Genomic DNA, 25866 nt, shown 5'->3' with positions numbered 1-25866 from the left:
AAAGTCCAAGCCATCTGGACACAAATATAAAGTACTTACCGTGAAATAACATCCTTTCATTAGCATGATTATGATTCTCTTCAGAAACTTCTTTCCTCCTGTGAGTGTATCGTTCCCAGAGTTTTTTGTTGCAAACTTTTTGTATCTAGAACAAAAACCCATTGAAAAATTAATAATTTTATTGTGCTGTCTGACAGCATCCATGCCAATTATATATATCAGTGGTTCTCAACCTGTGGGTCGTGACACCTTTGGGGGTCAAACGACCCTTTCACAGGGGTTGCCTAAGACTCTTTGCATCAGTGTTCTACATCTGTAAAATAGATTAAATGTTAGGGTTGGGGGTCACCACAACATGAGGAACTGTATTAAAGGGTCGCGGGATTAGGAAGGTTGAGAACCACTGCACTATATGATCTACTATCTACTGCTAAGCTGACCAAAACTGCATTTGTTCTCACTCCTTGGACAGGGACTCATACTGCAAAATTTTCTATCCAACTTTATTAAAACTGCAATACTTACTCAAGAGAAGAAACAGAAGTTAATGAAGTGGTACCCCGAAGTAGGACTGAAAGATGCATATAGAAGTATGCACATGCTTGAAATCAGTTTAAATAGCTCCTTGTGGATTAGACTCAAGAGGGTTCGTCCTGGAGACCAGCTGTCATCAGTGTGAGATTTGTTTTGTGGAGATCCAAAAGGTACAGTCCTATTCCCCATGCTACTGAATCTCTACGCAAAGCTCTCATAAGAAATCATTTGTGGTTTTAGAGTTGGCTGTCATCAACAGGCTGATGACACCCTTTGCATTTCTTTATGAAAATCAAATGGTGATATAGTAAAAGTCCTGAGCTATTGCCCAACTGTAGTGGTTAAATGGCTAAGAATGACTAAGTTGAAACTGAACCTTTGTAAGATGGTGGGAATGCTGGTTGGGAAAGCTGAGATCTTGCAGGACACTGTGTCCCCACATCTGATGGGGGAATCCTTGCTGACAGTTAAAAGCCTAGGTGGTACAATGGACCCAGCATTACTGCTGGAGAAACATGCTTTTTTTGCAGTTGCATTTTGCCTGAAAGATGACTCTCTACCTTAACCTGGCCGACATGGCTATATGGATCTTGGAACTAGATTATTGTACTATACTCTTCATGGGTCTGCCCTTAAGTCAGCACAGACACTCCTGTTAGAACAGAATGCCATAGCTCAGTATCAGGAGCTAGGCAGAGAATACATATTATACCCACTCTGCAAACACTCTATTGGCTACACTGTATGAAAAAGTCACTTAACAGGCATAATAAATGAGGAATTTGTTCCTCTTGCATTACATGTGGCTGTAAATTAGCAATTCTGATAAGACTTTACATGGTCACTGTGCTGATCTGATATACACCTGATCTGATATACACATTGTACTTCCTGCATTTAACTGCCTTTTGTTACCACCATCAGAATCATGTATGCATCTGACAACATGCATGCAGTAGTTTCTTTCTCTTCTGAATAATTGTTTTTGATTTTATAACAGCTACAACTAAACTAACATGTGAAGGCAGACATTAATGAACCAATCAACCGCAAGTAATATCTACAAAAGACTGAAGTAAAATTAAAATAAGGCAGCTGGGAGAGGAAGAAAGAATGCCAATTCTGTGGTCTACTCAGCTCCTCTTTAGGCCCGAAACAGTTTTTCCTCCCAGAGCGTTCCAAACTCTCTGACAGTCCAAATATGAAGCTAGTAAAATATGAATTGTGCAGATCTGAACTTGTTATAGAGTTCTGGTTCTTGGGCTCAGAATATGTCGCTCCAGTGCAACATGAACATTACAAGTCAACTGCTGTGCTTGCAATGCACAAACAATGAATTCTGGGTGAGAAATCTCAATGTTACCTTTAAAATGTTGTATCTGTTGAAAACGCCACCAGCGTGCCCTCCATCTCTGTGCTCTCGAACAGTGCTCTGCATCTGAAAATTAGGAAACACAATTTCAAATCAAAACATTAAGCAATGTAATGGATTTAGCACTCCAAATGCAGTTTAGCGGCAACAGATCCATACCACCTCAATGGATTTTTTCCCCTATCAGAATAATCTGAATTGAAAGCACAAGCAGCTGCCCAGCTACATAAACACTTACAGCCCAATCCAAAGGGTGGGTAGATCTGCGGTGGATTGGACTGGATTGGATTGGATTGCCCAGCTATTAACATTTGGACATTTTGGAGAACACTGATTCATAGTGGTGGCCTTAGTCAGAAGTGACTTGACAACACTTCACACGCAGAGAGGCAAAAAATCTGCTAGAACTAATTTTTTAAACGTATAAATCAAATATATACCTCTTCTTCCACTGATTGAAACTCTTTATCATCAGGAGAAAGGTCAATGAGGATAGTTCCACTACCAGAAGTATTCAAAGTCAGGTAGGGATTAAGACCTAAGAGTGAAATATAAAATAAGAACATCAGTTAACATTTAAGCAGTCCAATTTTCAAAAAATAATTATTTTTAAAAAACCAGCACAGCAGTAAAAGCGAAATGCATGACATCCAAGAATCTTGCTTCTGAGTTTCCATAGTTCAGAAATGCATAAAGAATCAAAATACAACTAAAAATCAGAAGGTGAAAATAAGGTTGTAACAATGTATACAAAGCATAGTGTTCTTCAAATGGCACACAGGAAGAAAAATAACAAATGAATAATCTCGAACAGGTTCCTTCCAAGGGTGATTGCCTGATCACTTTTTCAAAAGATGCATCCATTATACTGAGGTTCAGAGTAAAAACATGTCAGACTTACAAAACTGCACTGCAGAGGAGTTTAAAATCAGGATTTAAATCAATGTTAACAATATTTCAAGGAAACAATTAATAGCACATAAAGCAATGAAGAACAAAAGGGCATCAATACAGCTACCTCATACTTGTCTCTTCTTGATTGAGGATGAAGAAAGAAACTACATGTGCTTCAGTATCTATGCAGTAAACGGATGCTTTCAACTACATCAATGTTAAAAATATGGTTATAAACTTGTATCAACTATTTCAACTTACCTTGCTGTCCTGAGATTAATCTTTCAACTCCTTTAATTATTTTGTGTCTATGCCCATAAGCATTGATTCCAATTTCCTTTAATTCTTTGTGCCCCATTTCAACCAGCACATCCAACGTTATCTAAGCAGAATAACAATATATATGAAATGTAATGTATAAAAGCCAGACTGCTGTACATATTCAAAAGTGAAAGAAACTACCTAGGACTGCCAACTCTGGCTTGGGAAATTTCGTGGGGTGGGAGCTTAACAGGGATGGAAGGTCACATCCTGATTAAAGGTCAGCGCCTCATTCCTGTGACATCACTTCCTCTCACCAAAATCTGAATTTTAATGGAAAAGTTCCCACGTCATACCACTTACCTAACCCTGCCTTTTTCTTCCTACTTTACATAGTTTGCAGACTTCTGCATGCATGTGTTCTGTTTGTCATACTAGCCCCATGAACTTAAATATTTGCACTGGTATGCCTTGCTGTTATCAAATTCTTTTATCCAACTTTTAAACAGAAATAAAAATTCATTCTTTTCTCAATGTTAAGTAGAAACATCTATGCTGAATGCCTACAGGGGAACACCTGCTGATGACAGTCTCATCCTATTTCAAATCCTGCCTTTGGCCTTTAGTGTCTTTATAGTTTCTTCTACTGTGTATGCTATGGTATACCACAGAGTTTCTAAGGTATACTAGAGGAGACACAGAAGTCCTAAAGTGTCTATAACCAAATGTTAAGACTTCTGTTTCTCCTTGAATCTATGGTATATCAGAGTGTGCCGCTTTTCTCCAGGGAGAACTCTAAGCTTCAACTGGGGCTGGTACCCTGAATACCCACTCACTTCTTAACCTCAAGATTATCTGCAGAGAGGAAAATTCTTCAGAAGCACCAGAACATTATAATTTTCTCAATAAAAACATCACTAGGTTGTACCCTACAACTCTGTTTCACCAACACCAGAGCCTTTATCAGGCTGAGACTCAAGGTGGACAGCAGCATTTAAGTAACAATGCAATAAAATTGTGTATAAGTTGTGGCATACCATAAACAATGCAAAAAAGAGATTACAAATATTACAAACAACGAAGTAGAAATAAATTAATCAGCAAAGTGCAACAAATTACTTCAACACTATCCCCTTTAGGAAACTGCTTCTTGAACAATGCCATTTTTTTTCTCCATTAGCTGAATGGAGTTGTAAGATTTAACCAATTGTCCTTCCTAGTATGAATTGTCCTTTTCTGCAATATTAATAGATCAGTGTTGGACTACAAGGGAGTTTGCAAATAAAGTCAGTCATTGTTCAGAGGGTATTTCTAAATCATCATAATACCTACGAACTAGTTAGTTTGTAGTTCAGTAAGGACAGAATCTCAAAAATCATAACCCACTTCACAAATATCCTAAATATAGTTCTTCTCCCCAGCCTGAGATACGTATTTTTCATTTGACTTTTGTTGCTCCTGAAAATATGTAATTTGTTTGCTTAGACGTTTCCACATCAACACAGCTTTTACTTACTTGCTCTCTTTCGAACACATCGATCAAATGATCAAGTCCAAGATTTCTCACAAACTGATTTACGCTAAAATCTACACCTGAAACTGATAAGGAAAGCACTTGTTAGCAGCATATGAACTGAAACAACATTTCCGCCTTATTCCATTGCTATTATCTGACTGTACGCTAAACATGCAATGACAATCAAATTGACCAGAAAAATATTAGATTTGAAGCATGAAGTGATTAGATACTGAAATGACCATTTTTAATTTCTAACTAGGAACTGATCACATGTGAAGTATATCATTCAATGAATCATTATTCAACAATCACTATTGTATCTGAAACACTGTCAGAGAGATATCTGTTTCTGAGATATTCCATTTTATTCAACATCACTTGATGTTGCCGCATTGAGTACTGATAAATGCTTGAAGTCTCCAAAGTTCTTAAAGAATCATACCCCCATTTTAAAAAAACAAGCTAATCAGGAGCAAAACTCACCTTCCTTGGTCTCTAAGCTAGTAGCTCCCTCGGCACCATTTGTACTAACAACTGAGAGTTCAGAAAAGCTACCAGACAAGTTGTCAAGGCTACTGGCAGCTGATAGATTAGAAGGGCTGGATGGAACAGAGGAAAGTGAATCGGCTGAAGGTCCCGTGTTCTGAGATACATTTATAACCTGAGGTTTGTAACAAGATGGCAAGGCAGAAAGAGGCATGGCGGCTGTCAACAATGCGCTAACATCATCTGCCTGAGAATGAAAAGAATTAGTAGATAATTAAGTATTCACAATATGAAACAGGACAGAAACAAGTTAAGCATTTTCCATATATGAATACAGAGTAATGCTAACAATGTCTTTTAACAGGCTTATACTGGTTAAATTTTTTTAAAAAATTTGAAGATAAAATAAAAATATTTTATAAAAATGTTTTCCAATATAGTATCTCTGCCCAGATTCAGAGATCCCCTGTGCATAATCACTCCAATGAAAGAGGCAATGAAAAGTGCAGCGCTGTGGCCTGGGTTTGGCTGATGACGGGAAAGATCCAGGTTAAAATCTGCAGACTGCTATAAATCTTTAAGCAAGTCCTATTGAGAGTACAATCACACACACTTTTTTTGAGCATGCTGGAAGATTGTATAATAGTCTGATAGTCATCATGCACAGGATTCTGGGGCATACAATGATGCTGTCAAACAACACAATTAATAAAAAATTCATAGAGGTACACCTAGCCTATTTACTTAACAGGCAATTTAATTTAATCCAGTAAACATTCCAGAGGAGCAGTTATGCCAATTTATTCAATGGGGTGGAGTGGGGAAATCAAATGCATCTGATTAAACTGGCTGCTGTCTATAAAAACTCCTGCCAAAGTAATATTTGAAGAGTCTCATTGCTTCAATTTAACACAGAACAATTTTAGTACAAAGTGTTGGGAAATTATAGTTCTACTCAAAAATATGTTGTATCTCATACAGCTATAAAAAATCTATACCACACATGATTTAATCCCTAATGTTAAGAAATTGGTTCAAATTAGTACTGCATTAACTTGCAACCTTGCCAAATCAAATGTAGTCCACTAAGCACGTATTTTGGTCTGACAGCTGTCTAACCACATCTGCTTTTGTGGTCAGACACAGATAGCACAAGAGGTTTATCAAGCTCTTAATGGCTTGCCAAACATAGCTGGGTATGTTGCATGCAACTTTGTGAGTCAAAAGCTCCATCAAAAAGATTAATTAGAGATGTCACTTCAGCAACCCAAATACTAAGCAATATATTATAAATGAACTCACATTCCACTGCAGTTGGTTATTTTTCTCTTCTCTGAAAAATGTACTTCCAAAAGTGGTAAGCAGACTAAATTCCTTGTCATTCTTCAATAATATCTGAGGAATGGCTAATTTGGTTTCAGATGGTAACCCACCAGAGTTAACACAAAGCTTTTAAACTGTAAAATCTGATGTCTTGAGTCAGCAACCAGCAACTAAAGCTTAGTATAAACTTCTAAAAAAATCCCATAACTTACGGTGACTAGGTCTAATGGCGTTTGTCCTTCCTGGTTTTTCAGAGTAGGATCAGCTCCATGTGCCAATAATAAGGCACAAAGCTGTGTCCTTCCTTTCTGGGCTGCTTCATGCAAAGATGTGAAAGCCCATTTGTCCATAGCATTTACACACGCATTATACTTTATAAGCAAAGCTGCTACATCTACATGCTGCAAAATAAAATACATTTATGTAGTGTAACCCTCAGAAGACAATACCCCTCTATCTTCCTTTTGATTTTCTAAGGAAGTGAATATTGCAAAAACACATTCTATTGACACAAAGAAGGCAGTGCAGGACAATAAGACGGTTTTTTCCTTCGCTGTATATGCCTCTCACCAAAACTGACCATTGGGACTGGCCTGGATGCAAATAATAGATCTTCAAACCCGCATGATCCGGCCTCCTAGGTAATTGTAATTTCAATACCAGCTTTAGGGTTCAGAGTGCCTGCGGCTCTCCAGATGTTCACGGAATACAAATCCCATCAGTCCCTGCCAGCATGGCCTGATGGGAATTGTAGTCCATTAACATTTGGAGAGCCATAGGTTGCAGACCCCTGGTCTATCTGAATAGCTGTTCTTACTACATCTTCTTACGTGTAGGTTTCGTTTTCCTCTTCAGCACTGCTTTTCTATCCTTCTATCCTTATGGGATAAAGAATAGTTGAAAAAGGGCTGTAGCCCAGTGGCACAGCATCTGCTTTCCATTCAGAAGCTCCCAGGTTTAGTCCACAGTTTAAAGGTTCTCTGGTTAAAAGGATCGAGAAAGCAAGTGACATGGAAGACCTGGACAGCTGAGTCCAGCACGAGCAGACAATGTGAACCCTGACAGACCAATGGTCTGACTCAGTTCAGGGTGGGATTTATATGCTCCAGACACATCCCATCCCCATATGCACCATAAAAAGACAGCTGTCACTTCACTCTCAAATGTTCAGGATAAGCAACTATGGAAACTGCACCAAAGGCAAAGAACTAAGGAACGTTTTAAAAAAGACAAATGAATGCCATACTTTCCAATGCTACCTGTGAATCCAAGGTTGATGCAATTCTTTTCAGAGGGGTTAGAGCAGTGGTTCTCAACCTTCCTATAAATTGCCACGAATTCCTTCTAATACAGGTAATTCCTCATGTTGTGGTAGACCCCTAACCTATAAAATTTTATTTGTGTCTCGGGTTGCCTCAAGACCCATCGGAAAATGATGTGTTTTCTGATGGTATCTTAGGGAAGCAACCCCTATACAGAAAGGGTCATTTGGTCTCTGAATTCTCACTGAAGTTTATTGGGCTGCAACCCACAGGTTGAGTACCACTGGGTTAGAGGGAAGTGAGATTTCAACAAACTCTAGCATTCTTCTTGGAGGAACCAAAAGCAGACTGTAATGCTAAGTTATTTTTACTAGTGTTAGAAATCAACAGGCTCAATAATCATTAATGAAGGTTGGTCAAGGCATTAGAGAGGCATTCAATATTCCCCAGAGAGTAACAACCAACATCAACATTTATTTATGTTATTTATAGTCTGCCTTTCTCACTGGGATGCAAGATGGATTACGGAGAGTAAGCCAACAGGATGGGACATTCCAAAAACAATGCAACACGAATAGTGTTGCTGAACCAACAAGAAATCTAAAATCTTGATCAAAGCTGCTACATAACGTCTAATTATGTTGTTGTATAGCTCTGGGTCCCCATTTGAAGAAGGTGCAGTATAGAAAGCTGACCAATTTTTCTAAACCAGCAACCCTCACGTGAAACTCTGATTTCTTTGAACTTAGGGAATGGAACATGGAATAAACTTCATTATTTGACATATGGGTGCAGGGAGCGGGGGGTTCCAGCTTCAAAGCCCTGTACACCTCTACGACGCAAGACTTGAGGCAACAGCTGATTGTGCAGCTAGAGATAGCCTACGGGAACACGATCTTTAGGTGGAGCTTGCTGATGGGGATGTGAGCGATGGGCTTGAAGGGCAGCTTCACGGGCGTTGAGGCCCGTGTTAAGGCTCCAGGTAGAGAAGCAGTGAACCTGAGGCTTCTCAATGGCTTCCCTTTAAGGAACCTAGTGATATATGGGTGCCTGTTGGTTTGCCACTAACCCACCTGGGGTAGGACAGTTGATAGGGCCATGATCTGATGCCTTAGGGTGGAGGAGCAGAGGCTGGAGTCCAGGCCGTCCCAGAGGAAGTTTAGAAGGGAGGCCACCCCCGGGTTTACGGGGTCGACCTTTTATCATTTAGCCCAGCAGACAAAGGCCTTCTAAGTGATTTCATAAATACGGTTAGTTGACTGTATCCTGGAGGACAGCATGGTGTGGGTGACGATGGCGGAAAGGCCAGTTGCTAGGAGAGATTGCCTCTCAATTTCCAGGTGGTTAGCTTCCATTTGGCGGGATCTGGATGGAAGATGGGCCTCTGGTGCAGCATGTCCCAGCGTGTGGGGCGTTCCAGGGGTGGCAGAATAAATAATCATTGTAGTGTTGAGAACAGGATCTTTGTGGCCAGTTGGGGGTCACCACTTTGACCTCTGCATGTGAAAGGGACACCTTCCTAAGGAACTTGGAAAGGATCTGGAGTGGTGGAAATAAATAGAGAAGCACCTCTACCCATGTAGTGGTCAGGGCGTCCGTGGTCTCTGCTTCCTTGTGGAAGTATCTGGAGAAGAACATTGAGGTCTTGGTGTTGTTCTGGGTAGCAAAGAGGTCCACCTCCAAGATGCCCAGGCGATGGGTTATCCAGGCATACAGCTTTAACTTCAGGCTCCACTGTCCCTCCGAGATCTGTTGGCGGCTCAGCCAATCTGCCTGGGAGTTGGCTGTCCCCTGAAGGTGCTCTGCATGTAGAGAGAGGAGGGTCCGTTCCGCTATCCTTAAGATCTTTGATGCTTTCTGCTGAAGGGCAGAGGAGCACGCCCCCCCCCCCCCCGGTGGTTAAGGTATGCCTTGGTGGCGATATTGTCCATCTGGATCAGGACATGCTTTCCCTTCAGGTGGGGTTGGAAGGTGGAGAAGGCAAGGAAGACTGCTCTCAGTTCCAGGTGACTGATCGGTAGAGGACTCCTTAAGAGACCATAAGGCCCTGGGCTGGATGGTTTTCCAGTGACCATAGGCCTGTAGGCTGGTGTCTGTGAAGACCTGCACCTGCTGGGGGATCCAGTAGGCCTTTCTCTGTCGTAGGTTGGAGGATCTGGTCAACCATAACAGGCTGCACTTGATCTATCTGGGAAGACTGATAGTGAGGTGGTGCTTTTGGCAGATGTCATCTGTAAGGCTCTGGTGTGAAACCTCCCCCATTGGAGACATCCAAAGTGGTGTTTAGAAGGCCCAGGAGAGATGATGGGGACATGAGGGAGGCTGATCTGCAGCCGATGGTCTGGAGGACAAACTCTCTGATCTTGATGGTCTTCTTGGAAGGGATGAAAAACCTGCTGATTGAGGGGTTGATGATACTACCCAGATGCTCTAGTCTTGGTTCACCAGAAACCTGTGGGCCTGCAGGTAGGCTAGAACCTTGAGTGTGGCACTCTTTGCCTGCAAAGCAGAGAAGGATCGAATAGAAATCTGGGGGGAGGGGGGGAACTGGAGGCAGGTACATTACCCAATTGCGGGTCCTGCTGGGAGGGTCAACAGTGGCTGTCTTCTGGAGTGGCTTTGTTTTCATGCGTTTTTGAGCCTTAAGCAGCAATTTGGCTGGAGCTGCATTCTTCGCCGTGGGGACAGCCTTTGTCAGCATGCCCAGTCTTCTAGCAGCCCCAGCTTCTAGGGGGTAGTTCCCCTGGTCCTCAGAGAGGTCTTTAGAGTCGGAGACTCGCTACATCTTAAGAGGCTCGGGGGGGGGGGGGGAAGGGTTCACGTGGACAGCTCTGAGGAGAGGAAGTGGTAAAGGGCAGAAAAGAGGAGCCAGCAATCCTGGTAAGGGTTAGGCTGGAGGAATTAGAATAAGGAGAGAAGGAAAGGAGTCAAAAGAGAAATAAATGTGCAGAAGAGGCAGAGAGAATACCCAGGGTGGAGCAGGTAATCCAAAGCATACTACTCCCCTTGGAGGCTTGGAGCAAAGGGGGCGGTCCTGCCCCACAGGAAGGGGAAAAATGTTCATTTTCTGCCTCCCCAATGAGATGATGGGAACCACCCACAAGATGTCCTCTAGCTCAAAGGAGAAACACAATTTTCGAACAGCAACCCGCTCACATAAACTGATTTTGAACTTGAAGGAACTGCATAAGTCGGCATTGGTTTTGGGCATACGGGCATGCAGGGAGCGGTGGTTCTGCTTTGCTTGATGGTGCTTTTGAAAGGAAAAAACGGAAATAGAAAGCAGAGTGAGTTCCTCGGTTTAAATGTCTTTCCTTCATCTACACCCACCTTGTGGAACTTGAATTCCTTTCCACGTAGTGTGCAAAAAACCGCTATCAATTGCTTGCAACCGTAATTCCTTTATGGCAATCCAGTTCAGTTTTCTAGGCAATATGCTAACAAAAGTGGTGTACGATTGCCTTCCTCTGCATAGAGACCCAGATAGTCCTTGGTGATGTCCTATCCAAGCACTACCCAAGACCTACCCTGCTTAGTTTCTGAGATCCGACAAGATCAAGCTAGTCGAGCCCATTCAAATCGGGGTGTAATCTATATGAACTTGAGCATATGTTCCATTTACCTTAGTGGGCATAAGCTAGGGAAACCCAGCTCAGGTTGCCCACTTTAGCTGCTGAACATGAGATTCTCCTCTCATCTTCTTAAATAATAATTATCTCTTTTTTGCCTGAGTAATCCCTATAAATCGATTTGGTAGTGGTGCCTAGAGGGGGTCATAATTTATCAACCCAAGGCTCCTCCAGATGTTCATGGACTACAGTTCCCATGGGCTGATGGGAATTGTAGTCCATGAACATCTGGAGAGCCGCAGGTTGCAGACCCCTGATCTATTAAATTACTCTTACAACCTTCTTGTAAATAAGGCCCACACTGGCTTGCCCACATGACTTAACCCAACACTGATTGACACTGAAATAGCATCTTGCTCTAAGGCCACCGAGTGAGTTCAAAGTTCAGTTGAATCTTGAGTTGTCAACCTTGGTCTCATTTGCTTCATGTCAGAACGTAGCTCCCTCTCTAGGTAACCCTTTGTATGTATTTCATCAGAATACAAAGCTTATAATGCCAGGGTCCTTTGCCAACTTTTCAAGAACAGCATGGTCTCGGCAGTGGCTTAGCATGATGGTGATTAGAGCAGGGGAAAAAAATCCAGTCAAGTTTTGTGTGGATTAGTTCACAGAGTCAACATACAACCAAGAGTACTTGTTCTTCAAGTAGCATTTCTTAATATTTCAACTGACTGAATCAGATATTACACAACCAGAGTTAATTGCAATGAGACTAAAAAACAGTTCTTTAATAATGAGAATGCCACTGAAGAATTAGATACAACTCCTTGAAAGCTGACATCTACCACAAAGCTGTACACACAGGTAAGCATTCAAGTGTGCACACCCTCTTCTTGCATACATGGCACTGCCAAAAGTTAATCCATTTTCAACCCACAATGTGGATCTCAAGAAATAATTCCTTTGTTACACAATATTCTACTCCACTGACAGCTTAGAAGGAGCAAGCTTGAGGGGCGAGCTATTCCTGTAACCTGGTTATGTGTGAAGACAGATGCAACTGTATTAATTCACTGATGAAAATCCTTTTAAAAGCTGGAGTTCCCAGGAATCAAACATCTAAATCGTGATAAAACACTGGAAACAACAGAAGAAATTTCTAAAAAATTTTTGCAGTAATCATTGCAGAAGCCTGTCCCTGGGTTGAGATGGGGTCAAGAGCCCCTCAAACTATTCCTCCCACATTAAAAAAAAGAAAGAAAATGAATGACGTATGTATTCAATATGAGATCTCTCATCTTTGAAGACAAACCATCTTCCTAGTAGGGTTAATTTTACAGCATGAACAAGATCCTGAGCTAAGTCATATTGCTGTTCCCTCCCGAGCAAAACTTGGGCAGGGAACACAGCCCAAGGATCACAAATGTGTCACAACAGATAAAAGAGGTCCAAAAAATACACTTTCTAAGGCCGTTTCCGCACGGCCGCCATGCGCCCCCACGCTGCCAAGAGTTCTGCCGGTGTGGGGGCGCAAGCCCGCTTCGCCAAGATCTAAGCGCTAAGCGCAAGCGAGCAGGCCAAGCAAAGGTCCCCGCTAGGAGAGAGGCGCGTTCAAGAAGACGGAGCTGCCTCTTCTTCTTTCTCCGCACTCACGATGTAGCCACGTTTCGTTGCTGGCCGTGGAGGCCCCGCCCACGCTGCCCTCCCACCTCCCTGGAGGTCTGGAGGACAGTGTGGGCGGGCCTCCCACAGCCAGCAGGCCGCACTCCACGGAGACATCGCGAGTGGGCGGAGAAGGGAGAAGGCGCGCTGCCTCGGCGGCGCGGTTCAAGCACTACACAAGGCCTGGCCGGAAATCGACGCTTGCAACTGAACAACCCTTTAAAGGGTTGTTGTTTAGGGCGCCCCTGACGCCAGCCTCTGGGAGCGCAGTCAGTTGGCGCTTGCTGGCGCTGCAGCAGCGCCAGCTTCGTGTAACGGCGGCCTGGGGGCGGCGTTTTTACCGCCCCCAGGCCGTCGTTTTGGGGCCGTGCAGAAACGGCCTAAGTTATCTCAACACCATTTGAATGGCTCAACTGAAATAAGTCTTCTGTTCTTACATAATGAACATTCTAATTTTGACAGCTAAATCCATCTGCATGCAAGAAATAAAACTTTGAAATGCAACCGAGGGCTATTAAAATCACTGAAGGCATACATATAACTCTACATACTTTGAGAGTTTCCATAGTTCACAAAGATTTTAAGCTACTTACCCCATAGGATGCTGCATTGTGGAGTGGAATTAGGCCCCCTTTGTCCTGTGCATTAACATCAGCTCCATGTTGTAGCAGGTATTCTGCAACTTCTAAATTGTTGTAGCCAGCTTAGGAAAACAGGACAAAAATAAAAATCAGCTAAAAAAAGAATTACCAAGAACAAAAGCCACCATCCAGTTTTTTTCCAGCCTTCTTAAAAACAAAGAATTCTCTCTTTCACCCATTTTTTAAAAAAACTATAGATTACCATAGTTTGTTTATTTACAACATTTGCATGTTGCTTTTCGATAAAATTTAGGGTCCCCAAAAGGACAATCAAAACACTGAAACAACATTTAAGATATAGAAAACTATTTACAAAAGATTTAAAACAATTTAAGAAAATAGAAACACACAAGGAGGAGGACCAATAAGAATTAACAAGGAAATGCTAAACCAAGCACAATAATTTTCACCAAGCTGAAGAAAGACAATTGAGGAAGACAGATACATTTCCACGGGGATGGGCTTCCAAAGTTTTGATGCTATGACCAAGAAGACCATTTCCTGGGTTCCCACCCATCTAGCTTTAGATGATAATGGGGATCCAAAATCAGTGCTTCTAAAGATGACCAAAGTGGTTGGTTAGCCAGACAGAACTGTCCAGGGAACAAGGGGCCATAATTCAATCAGAAACTAACGTTTTGCATGCATTGTCAGCAGAAAAGATTTCACAAAAACAGTGCTGTGTATGATCTCCGAAAGGAGTCTTCCAGGACCTTAAAAGCCACCATCCGTCAGAGTAAATAGTTCTGGAATATTTGCCCCAAAAGTCTCACAGGGTAATAGTTTCACATAGGCCGACAATATGTAAGGCACATATGCAAGTAACAGTCCAATATTAGATTCTTTCAAAATGATTACTTTTCTAATTCCTACACAATGAATAGTTGAAGGCTTTTATGGCTGGAATCAACAGGCTGGTTTGATTTTTCTGGCCTGGGTGGTTATGGTCTGGTGGTTTCAGTTCTTAACATTTCGCTTGCATCTGCAGTTGGCATCTTCTGAGTCATGTCACTGTAAGATGTGTTTCTCTCTGTGGCACAAGACAGAAATGGGTCTTATCGTGACTTGCCTTTGAAGATGCCAGCCACAGATGCGGGCAAAATGTTAGGAACTAAAACCAGCCTGGAAAACCCACCACAACATCCAGAATAACAAGTGCATCCGAGTCCACAATATTAACCAGAAGCAGTAACAGTTTGAGTCAAAGATATCTTAAACAACAAAAATCTGAATTTTTCTAAGAAATTTGTAACTACATAAGCTCACTATTACGGCACATGAAAACGCCAACCTGCTAAGTGTAGAGGAGTTGAATGTCGCCCTTGTGTATCTCGACAATTTACATTATCAGGGGAACACAATTTCTTCACCCGAGCCAAACAACCCTTCTTTGCAGCATCCAGCAAAGCTGCGTCTCCTCGAAGGAGATCTTGAATATCTGTGTCGCCATCTTTGACAAGGTCCAAGGCAGTATTCCCATCTCTGTTTTTCTTTGTGGGGTCAGCCCCATGCTATTGTTCATTTGAAAACAATCAAAAGAAGGAGAAGAAGAAAAAAGAAATACATTTTAAAAAACCTCTAAGGCGTAAACACAGATTGGGTTGAAATACACTAGTTTTCAGCTTCACATGCAACATACCTGTAGCAAAAGTTTACAAATCTCGTATTTCCCTTTTGCAGCAGCTTCATGCAAAGGAGTGAATTTCCACAGATCTGCTACATTCACAACTGCACCATGTTTAACAAGTAGTTCAGCCACCTCATAGTGCCCGTAAGAACAGGCATTATGCAAAGGGACAAGGCCTCTGGAAAGATTGCAGAAACATTTGTGTCAAACTGCTAGCACAAAATCTTTTTCTGGCACACGTGTCCAATACATTTCAGAAAATACTGGAATTGCAATCAGACACAAAATCTAACTGAACTTCTAAGGAGGTCCTTTCTACTCCTGCTCAGCAGGCCTCTGAGGTCAGCGCTGCAGAGCCCCTTCCAATCCAGCAGTGAGACTGATTAAGAGCCTTATGATTTGTGACCCTATCAAACCTGCCCTAGCTTTGTAGACCTAGGACAGGCAATAGCAAGTATTTTTCTTTAAGCTGCTTTTAAAGTGTTGCTGATAAGGGGTTCTCTGTATTGGTTTGAGGATGCAAGACAGATTGAAATAATACACTTTGAAAAGAGGCTGTCTGGCACGTGAGGACAGCTTAGGGGTCTACTGAATTTTTTTTGAAAAAAAATGGGAGCCCTCAGGTTCTTAATGTTCAAGAACTGTGGACTTTTTGAAACTTGGTGCAAAAATAATGCAGACATTAAAAGTTCCATAATGTAGTTTCTGGTGCTGATATCAGCTGGAAGATCCAACAATGCTAACTGCAACTATATAGGGAGAGGGAGATGATGGAGTGATCTCAGGGAGAGGATGGAGGAGAGTCAGGAAGAAAGATGGAGAGTCAGGGAGAGGATGGAGTGATCTCATCTCAGGGAGAAAGATGGCACTTAAATTCTCTTTGAGACTGACCAAAGCTAATGCATACATGAACACACATGCTAGCTGAAGAATGCTTTAAAGGGGGGAACTGCACTCAAATTTTCACCAATTAAGGAGCCTTCCCCTTTGCCCCCCAACATTTTTCTGGTAATCTTCATTGCCAACTTGAAATCATCAGCATATGTGACCTTAGTCACGCCAACTATGCTGACTCAACTATCAATCTCAGGTGTCTAGGAATATATCAGCCAGTAAAATTCAAGTCCTCCACAGATCAAGACACCTACAAATCCTAAAAATCACATAATGGCATATTTACCCTTTGTCTTTTGCATGAACATCAGCACCATGCTGCAGAAGATATTCAACCACAGACACTCTATTATATCCTGCTGCAAAGTGAAGTGGGGTGGACTGACGCCCTTCAATGTCCCGGCAATTCACAGTCTGAATTGTACATAACTTCTGCAGAACATAGTTAAGAGAGATATTATTGTATCCAAAGAAAAAGAAACCACATGCCCTTCTGCGTAAACAGATGAATAACTACAACAGTTTCCTTCAGACTCTCAGTTTACTTTGCAGATGGATTCTCGACAGAACTGGCTCCTTCCGTTGCCAATTCTGGGTACTACTAGAGTAGGCATTTTTATTAGGTGGGAAGGGATGTGCCGTTTTAGATGCCAAAGTGTCTTGGTTTATCCCTAAATTTAGTATTTTACTTTTAGCAGCTGGTGTGTAACCATTAAAGGCCACTACCATTTCCAGCTGCTTCTCTTTTTAAAATACGTCTTTATCAAGGTGACTCTCTCTTCAAATCTCAAAATAATTTTTCCCTCAATATTTCTCAAAAGGCAAAGTATCAAAGAACAGACAACTCCTTGTGCTAATGGTATACCACACATAATTTTCAGATAGTTTCTGTAAATATCTTAGTGTTGTTTGGGCAGTCCTACACTGGGAATCCTAAACTTTGTTTCCACCTCTCGAAGTGCAGCACCCTTTCCTTCTGGCTTTGTATACATTTATGGGCAATGCTTTTTGATGTTTGAGGCGACTTTCTCCTGTACTCAATCAATAACAAAACAATTTCTTTTCATGCTTTTTGCCGAAAAGTTGCCCCCCTCCGAACTAGAAGAACATGGTATGCAGCAGAGAACTGCCTCTGCAACAGGTGAGGACGAATGACATGAAAGAAGGCTTAGGACTCCGGGCCTCCCTTTGAGAGGAATAAGGATCTATTTTGTTAAGTACCGTATATATTGAAAATGATACATGCGTTTAGTTTTTAAATACATTTTGCACTCCTAAGATTATATTGTGACAAAAGTCAATATTTCTCTTTGCACATGTACACATTTCATACCTCCATTACAATATTCTTTACTTTAAACTAGTTCTCAGGAAGCCAGTAAACATTTTTGAATACTAGATCCATTCTCCATTAGTGGAAAAAAGCACCCTGACTGGTCAGGGCTGCTCAAACATTTTGCTGCCACAAATGCCCTCCACCCTGGTACTCTCCACTCCACGAGCAGTCCAGCCAGGAAGCAGAGATATAGGCTCCTATGCCTCTCCTTGCATCTCTCCTCTCCCTGTGCAGCCTGTCTTAGGTGACACCATTCTGCTGTGAGTAAGGCAGGCTCGATTATGCAGCTGACTCTGGGAACCAGGTGTGACCAGGTGTAATGGCATGGGTGTGGGCTGCAGCCCAACTTGGAGGCAGAGCAGCAACAGTAGAACAGGAAATGGCGAGGAAGACCTCTTCCAGTGTCTCCTCCAGCAATCTGGAGTCACAAATACCAGCATGGGTCACTTGTACACCTGATGACCGGGTCAGTCCTCCCACTTGCTATGAATACATGACTACTACTCAATGTAGGGTTGCCAACTCTTGAGTTGGGAAATTCCTGAAGATCTGGCGGTGGATCCTGGGAAAGGCTGGGGTTTGGGAAAGGGATGCACCTCATCCATGGAACCCACCCTCAAAAGCAGCAGTTTTTCTCCAGGGGAACTGATCTCTGCTGTTCTGAGACAAGCTGTAATTCCAGGAGATCTCCAGGTCTCACCCGAAGGTTGGTAACCCTAGTTCAGCATCAAATGGCATTTCTTTATATTGTTCAGACAATAAATAGAGGCTAAAAGGACATGACAGTATGCATGTGGGAAAAACAAACCTATCATAGGCTCATTCCGCACATGCAGAATAATGCACTTTGAAACTGCTTTCAGTGCTCTTTGAAGCTGTGCGGAATGGCAAAATCCACTTGCAAACAGTTATGAAAGTGGTTTGAAAACACATTATTTTGCGTGTGTGGAAGGGGCCATAGTGCAGATATCAATTCAAGCCCATGTTTCCCAGGGACAGGCAACACTCTCGCCCAAAAGGTTGACTCAGTTACTTGCTGGACTATGATAGGAGACAGGTCTCTGTTTTACATGCTGTGTTCTACCTTTGTATGCATTTTGTACTCTGGCATAAATGAAATCTCAGTAGGTGACTAATTCAGAAGTTTAGTTAACCAGCTGCCTCGAAGACGATGAAATCAAATTTTCCAAACTCAGAAAATATCTAGAAATTACAATGTTTGAGTTTGCTGAACAGTAATTAAGATGTACTCTATTATTTTGAACATTCACTCATCTCTCAAAGTGGGCCTGCAGAGTATGCAGATGTAAGTCTCTTTCAGTCACAGAAAATACACTGCAGCTACAAACTTACTTTTACTATGTCCACATCGCCTGTCTTTGCTGCTTCCAACAACTGTCGATCTGCTTCTGAATTGCCTAAAGGGATGCCTTCTGTAAAAGAAATGAAAACTATTTCATGCATAAACTTGTGTGATGACAAATGCAATAATTAACACAAATTCAGTAACTGACATATTCTCATGACAAAAATATATGTTTGGCTCTTATACTAAACACATATGCTCGCTATCCCAGGCGAACGGTTGCCTTTACAATGAACCAAATCAACCCTAGCATCTACTCAGCATTTCAGATATCTCTGTAGTTATTAACAGTGGGATTTATATTTTGATTCTCTATTAGCATACAAGAGAACATTCTTGACTTAAAACGAAAAACAACATTTTAAGCTGTTATTAGTTAAAATTAACTTCCACAGCAATTTGAATATATTGAACTGATTGCCACTAGTTGGATGCCCAGGTAATGAGAAAACCAGCAACTGAAACACAGTTTCACATGCATATGTAGCTATAGACAGAACCTTAATAGGCAGGTTGATTCTAAGAAAGGCACAAGGAATTTTATTTTGCAAAAGTCATCAGAAAAAAACAGGCTACCCTTTAAAATGACTACCTCTTGCCCTGCCTCCCATCCTGAGTAATAAAACAAACCATTTTGGATGAATTCAAAGGAAGAAGCTATTACTTATGTTTAGAGGTTCCTTCAAAATTTTTTGTCAGGACATGATTTGGGTATTCAATGGATAAATCAAACATTCAGGTCTTTTTATTTGGAGTGTATTTTATTTTTGCTAAGTACTCCAATTCAACTATCCGCTTTATCAGTGATACTTTTTAAGGGTGCTGCTGCAGCCAAATTAACATAACAAAGGAAGAAAAACTGAATGGAAAACAAGCGCCTTATGCATTACCTTGCAATAATTGTTGAACACTCTCATTTCCCATCTGAGAGGCTGTAAAACCCTGAAGTGACACAACTGATGGATCACAACCAGAGCTCAGTAACAGCCTACAGGTCTGCAGGTGCCCACAGTGTGCTGCTCGATGCAGAGAGGTCTGGCCAAGATTATCCAACGCATTTACCTAGAGAGAGAGCACAGAATTCCGTGGTGGCATAAAAACCTTGAGACCTTGCCCAGAGGACAATTTTTAATTGCACTCTATTGAGCAACTCAATGAAACTGACTTTTTCGAATGAAAATAAGTATTTGTGCTCCCTCAAACCACTTTGTGATAAAAGAAAGGACAGGTAAGCTAACAAAACTCCCGCCAAAAATAGTTTTCCAAGAACCTTCCCCAGGTTCTACTTAGCAACCAGAGTACCACAAAGAAGTAGAAGTTATACTACAACATAAATGATAAAAGCTACATGAGAGATTTCTGCAATACATATGGAAACCTGCCTAATTATATGCAAAGTCATTCATACCTTTGCTTCATGTTTCACAAGAATTTCAACAACATCATTATGAGCTTTTTCTGATGCCACATGGAGGGGTGTCAGGAAGCTGAAAAAAAGAGAGAAATTATGGCCCTTTCCACTGGAGTACTTGGGGGCTGTTGATTATTAATGTGTCAGTTAACTCACTCTTTTGTCTTTTCACTGATGTTGGCCCCTTTTCTTAGAAGCAGCTCACATACTTGCTTTCTTTTAGGATATGGAGATACAGCAGCACAGTGCTATTTCAATAAGAAATCATTTCATTACTTGCTGATCATCTTGCAATGAAATCAAGAGGCACCAGAACTTTCTATAAATGTATTTATACTTCAGCACTGGGATATGGCTCAGCAACATCAGGGCAAGGGGCTACAAACAACCCCATTCCTTGACAACATAAAATAACTCCGTCTCACCAAAAGACAAAAACCAAAATTGTAACTTCATTCATAACATGCTGGACAATCTTTGTTTTAGAATGCTCCATTTGGAGTAGATGTATTACTACAGACCCAAACGGAGCATCCTAAAACAAAGACAGTACAGAATGAAATTACAATTTTGGTTTTTTTCTTTTGGTGAGACGGAGCATAGAATGATTGATAAAATATTAACAATTATAATTGTTTTATTTATTTAATTTCAAAGACTGTCAGGTCCTTTGACCTAATTTCAACAAGAATCCATTTCAAAGTGCAGCTCACCTCTTCACTCATGCATAAGGTTTAATCTTTCACATGCAAACTTGATCTAATGCACCAAAAGTTGTCATGCTAAAAACTGAATAGCCAACAAAGTAGTTTAAAAGAGAAACTATAAATGGAAAACACATCTAATTTTGATGCTATTCTAACTGCTTTGCTTAGTCATTTAAAAAATCCACTGAGCTTTATAAACTATTTGCTTGTATTACCAAGGCAGTTTCATGAGTTTGGGGATGCTTGAAGTTTATAATCTCAAGAGAGAGATGTTTTTTCACACGAGCTACATCAGATTCCCTTGCAGCCTGCAGCAGTGAGTGTCCTTTGAATTCATCTGAAACAGAAAATAGGTTTTATGGCTTTATAGCTCTCTCTCTAAAATGTTATGGGAATATTTTACTTCTGCTAAAGTAATATTCTTTCCAACCCAATAAAAAAAGCACTTTGACAAGCATCCTCAGTTTTTGAACATGTATTTCACAGGGTGTGCACTTTACAACAATTCCACAGTCCCTCTTCCTACTTAAAAAAAAAGAATATTCAGATTTTCTTGAAAGAGAACATTATGACTTAAACTTAATTATACCAGAAGATTTTAAAGGATCGTTATGTCTTCCTTTAGAGGAACCTTGAGAAAACACTCATAGTCCCATCCAAACTCCCTAGCGACGAACTGTGCTGCCAATGCAATGCCACCCCTTGGCCTCCAAAAGGGCTTTCCGGAGGTGCGAAGAGCCCAGAAACGTCCTGAAACCCACTGCTGCTGAAAAAACCCATATGTTGAAAGGACAGATGCCACCCAAAAGGGCTGTTGTATCATGCAACCAGCGATAAAGCCTGGGATGGGAATGCCTCAGCCCATCCGCAGTCAGCGCAGCCCACCACATCCCAGACTTCCAGGTTCTGCAGAATCGGGCCTGTGGAACGTGTGGCTGCCTGCACCCCTGTTCCCTCTGCCATGGCAAGTGCCCAGGGGACGGCTAATGTGCCAGTATGGCCATGAACCATTTCCATGCATCCTTTCAGCTCCCCCGCCCTTTGGATTGGGCTACCTGAGTCGCTTAGGTATTCTTTGTCCAACCAACATTTTGTTGCATACCTTGCCCACACAGAGCAATTAAGTGAAAGCTCTCTAAATGGAAGGCTTATAAAAATTATGACTGACACAGTATTCTAACGGGAGGAGACAAAAGATCTTTTATTTCCGTTTACTGTGCTTGGAGTGTCACTCTACAACCTTTCCCCAAATCCCAAAGGGCAAGGCAATCACTGATATGCTGCTGTGTTTTGAAAGCATCCCATTTCTAAAGCATTGCACCAATTCAAAGTGGTACTTCTACACATCAGACATGCACAGTGGAAGCGGCAGGGCTGACAGTGACTACTAATAGTGCTGGTAGGCCAAAATGTGTAGATACCTAATGAAAACAGGGGGAAAAACACCTTATTCTCTCTCATATTTTGTACTTACATGCCAATCTTTCTTTTAACTGTGGTGTTGGGGCCAAGTCTATAGTACTTTTATTATGGCAGTTTAACAGTGTGGGATCAGCACCGTAGCTGAGCAAGAGAGAACATACTTCTACTCTGTTCTTAGAAGCTGCTTCATGTAGAGGAGTAAATTGCCACAGATCCATTGCATTTACACATGCTCCATGCTAAGAAAGGAAAGAGAACCATCTTTTGTTATTTTAGTTTTTCATTCTGCAATAAGATCCTAATGTCATACGGGAAAGAAAACATGACCCACTTCTTAAAAATTCACTAGAAACCACACGTTTGATTCCCGCTCTTGCTTTAAAAAAGGCAGGACACATGAAGCTGCCATATACTGAACCTGATGCTTGATCTATGAAGGTCGGTATTGTCTACTCCAGGGGTAGGGAACCTGCGGCTCTCCAGATGTTCAGGAAATACAATTCCCATCAGCCCCTACCAGCATGGCCGTTGGCCGTACCGGCGAAAACTGATAAAGGAGATTATCAATTCCCTGTTTAATCTGGAGAAACGCAGGTCCTAATCTCTCTGGACCAGAAGCAGCTCTCCAGGGTCTCAGACAGAGCCTTTCACATCCTCTACCACCTGTTCCTTTTAACCGGAGATGCTGGGACTGAACCCCTCAAAAGTCCAAAATGACCTTCACTATAAAACACTGGCATTTGGTGCAAGGCAACTTGGAAAGCTTCAAAAGCAAGAGTGGATCTGAACTTGAGTTTGCAAACCCAGTAACTATAACCATCCAGGCGCAGAGAAGCAAGCCTTTCCATCCAGCACAATGGCGGTGACTTTCACCAGCAATCACAACCGCAAACCCACTTCCTATTATACAAAAAATCTTAGCTTCCTGTATCTCCATCTGCTATGTTTACTTGCAGTACCTCATTAGACTTCTAATATTTTAAAAGTGAAAGCAGCGTTATGTGTTAAACTGAAAAATTCATAAATAGTCAATGTGGCAGTTCCACATACTCCCGTTCAAATGTGATCCATCATTTTTCTCCAGTGGTGTAGCAAGGGGGAAAAGTGCCCGATGCACTAGTGTGTCCTTCGCCCCTGCCACACCAATGTCTGCCCCCGCCCCACCCCCACAGGGGCGTGCACCCGGTGTGTCGCCCCCCCTCCCCCTTGGAGCTACGTCTGTTTTTCTCAGTAAGCTGTTTTACTTTCAAGAAGCCCTCACTATAGCTATTTTGAAAGACTAACCTCATGAGCTTGAGAAATAAGTTCTCAAATAACTTTTCTTTAAAAACTACCCATTCAGAATGAATCACAATAGCTTCCTAAAATAGCACAGATTTAGGAAACTAACCTTTACTAGAAGTTCTGTTACTTCATAATGACCATAGGAACATGCATTATGAAGTGGTACCAAGTCTCTGAAAAAATGAAGAACATTTCAGTTAAAGTATATGAACACCGTAAATAAGCAAACACTTTTTTCAAGAACATTTAACCGTTGTTGATAATTATTCTCCAATAACATTAAAAACCCATCAAAATGCATATCTGTCAGAAGGAAAGCCAGAGAGTTTGAGGGAAGCACCATCATCATATCATCCCAATAGATTTTGCCTAAAAGTAAACAATTATTCCCATTTAGTTGTTAAATTGGGACGTTTTAATCGTAAATCCAAAATCCAAAAACGCAAATAGATTTCAGGATCTTGTCAGCCTCCATTGGAACATAGCACACATCAGAGCTAGCTCAGGCAATCTGAGCTAACATTTCAGTAACATAGCATTTTTATAACCCTTTGATCAAACTGCGGTGTGTTGAAGAAACCACTCTAACTGGCACTAGTAGATGTTGATGCTGAAACACATTTCATTTTGCTTATCTGAAGACTTTATTTACTCTTCTGATTAAGTTTTCAAATTAATTTTTACAAGCTGAGAATGCCAGTTTTCCTAATGTAAGAGGACTGTACTTTAAATCTGTAAGTCGCAATACCATCCCACAACACATACTTACCCCTTATCCTTAGCATGCACATCAGCTCCATGTTGCAACAACAGCTGTACAATCTTAACACGGTTATAACCAGATGCTAAATGTAAAGGAGTTGACTGGAAATAAAAGAACAATGAAATGTATCAGTTGACCAAAGAAATTTAGCATCCATTTTCTGACACTGGAAAAGACATTCTACATCTACCTTCCCATCAAGCCACATCTGACCTATGGCGACCCCTGGTAGGGTTTTCAAGGCTAGATACTTTCAGAGGTGGTTTGCCATTGTCTGCCTCTGCATCATAATACTTGCCAGGGTCAATTCGCCTTAGCTTCTGAGAACTGAAGAGATCCGGTTAGCCTGTGCATTACAGCATAGCAGATACTAGACCAGAGAAAACTTAAAGACCTTAAAACCATTAAAAGACATTAAAGACATTTTAAAAAGTGTTTCCGCTCATGACTGATGCAACAAAAAAAAAATGTAACTCTGCCCCCTCCCACTTCTGTAGTTTAGTTCGTTAACTGGTATGTACATACATAACTTTCCCCTCATGGTTTTAATGTCTTTAAGTTTTCTCTGGCTTATGTTAGGGCCAAAAAATTCCAGACATACAGTATTGTCACAAAAATTAGATTTCTATTTCTAGTAAATGTTCCTGAATCACAATATAACCAAAATTTCAAGTCTAACCTCTTTATGAGCCAAACCTCTTTGAGGTTCAGTTTAGTGCAAACTATATTTTTACCTCAATTAATACTTTAAAAGGCAGTTATCTTAAATACATATTTTTTAAAAACCAGAATACCTTCCTGCCATCACTTGCATGACAGTTGACATTTAGTGGTGTGAGAAGGGCCATCAATTTTTCTTCATTTCCACTCCTGAAATATAATTAAATACTCATGAACTTTGTGCAAGCAGATCACTAAACTTTTTTTCACTCAGAGCACAACACTGCACAGCTACAATGCAACTAACCTACAGCTATGAAGTCTTACTTATTAAAAATATCATTGATTTGAACAGCACAAGCAGAATAATCTTCTATTTCTTGTACTTAATATTATGTCCTATCATGCATATATCTAGCAAAAAAAAAACTCCTACAGGAGAGGACATTTGTAGCAAATGTTTACAACTAATTATTACTTAATACCTAATTTCTAATCATTTAGACACAAACCACGTTGAATGTTCTGAACTAATCAGAAAAGTATGTAAAAAATTTCCAAAATAACATTAAAAGATAGATTTGAACTCCTGAAATAGCAACATGATGACACCCCCCAGGTCTTACAAAGCTGAAACGAAAGATTCAGCTTTTGACAGGGAAAAAACCAAGACAGAACACTCTTCTTGGAAGTCTCTTTAAAGCTGAATATTTAAGTAGCATTCAGAAGACTGTCTCTTCAAGAAAAGCTTTTCATGCTGAAGTTCCAAAATGTATACACTAGGACCGTGGTGGCAAACCTTTGGCACTCCAGATGTTATGGACTACAGTTCCCATCAGCCCCTTCCAGCATGGCCAATTGGTCATGCTGGAA

The 25866-nt window shown here is 41.2% G+C and overlaps 1 protein-coding gene across 2 annotated transcripts in view; it reads right to left on the bottom strand.

The window, feature by feature from the left end:
• TNKS2 (tankyrase 2) overlaps positions 1-25866 on the bottom strand; it is a 40696-nt gene that overhangs the window by 5596 nt on the left and 9234 nt on the right. Inside the window, exons 5-24 of one of the 2 annotated variants that reach the window (XM_048504903.1) lie at positions 25128-25203; positions 24340-24434; positions 23677-23743; positions 22339-22525; positions 21080-21201; positions 20314-20405; positions 20155-20233; positions 19637-19808; positions 18734-18813; positions 16331-16476; positions 15163-15328; positions 14815-15034; positions 13476-13585; positions 6602-6790; positions 5064-5313; positions 4578-4660; positions 3062-3182; positions 2347-2444; positions 1898-1972; positions 40-145 (exon numbers count right to left, since the gene is read on the bottom strand). In XM_048504903.1, coding sequence (XP_048360860.1) covers positions 40-145; positions 1898-1972; positions 2347-2444; positions 3062-3182; positions 4578-4660; positions 5064-5313; positions 6602-6790; positions 13476-13585; positions 14815-15034; positions 15163-15328; positions 16331-16476; positions 18734-18813; positions 19637-19808; positions 20155-20233; positions 20314-20405; positions 21080-21201; positions 22339-22525; positions 23677-23743; positions 24340-24434; positions 25128-25203 — 2534 coding nt within the window. The remainder of the gene's footprint in view (positions 1-39; positions 146-1897; positions 1973-2346; positions 2445-3061; positions 3183-4577; positions 4661-5063; positions 5314-6601; positions 6791-13475; positions 13586-14814; positions 15035-15162; positions 15329-16330; positions 16477-18733; positions 18814-19636; positions 19809-20154; positions 20234-20313; positions 20406-21079; positions 21202-22338; positions 22526-23676; positions 23744-24339; positions 24435-25127; positions 25204-25866) is intronic. The other variant, XM_048504904.1, reaches the window with a different exon arrangement.

Source organism: Sphaerodactylus townsendi, linkage group LG08, assembly GCF_021028975.2.
Source record: "Sphaerodactylus townsendi isolate TG3544 linkage group LG08, MPM_Stown_v2.3, whole genome shotgun sequence".
Taxonomy (NCBI): domain Eukaryota; kingdom Metazoa; phylum Chordata; class Lepidosauria; order Squamata; family Sphaerodactylidae; genus Sphaerodactylus; species Sphaerodactylus townsendi.
Note: the sequence above shows the minus strand (reverse complement) of the source record. Positions and strands in the feature narration are given on the sequence as shown.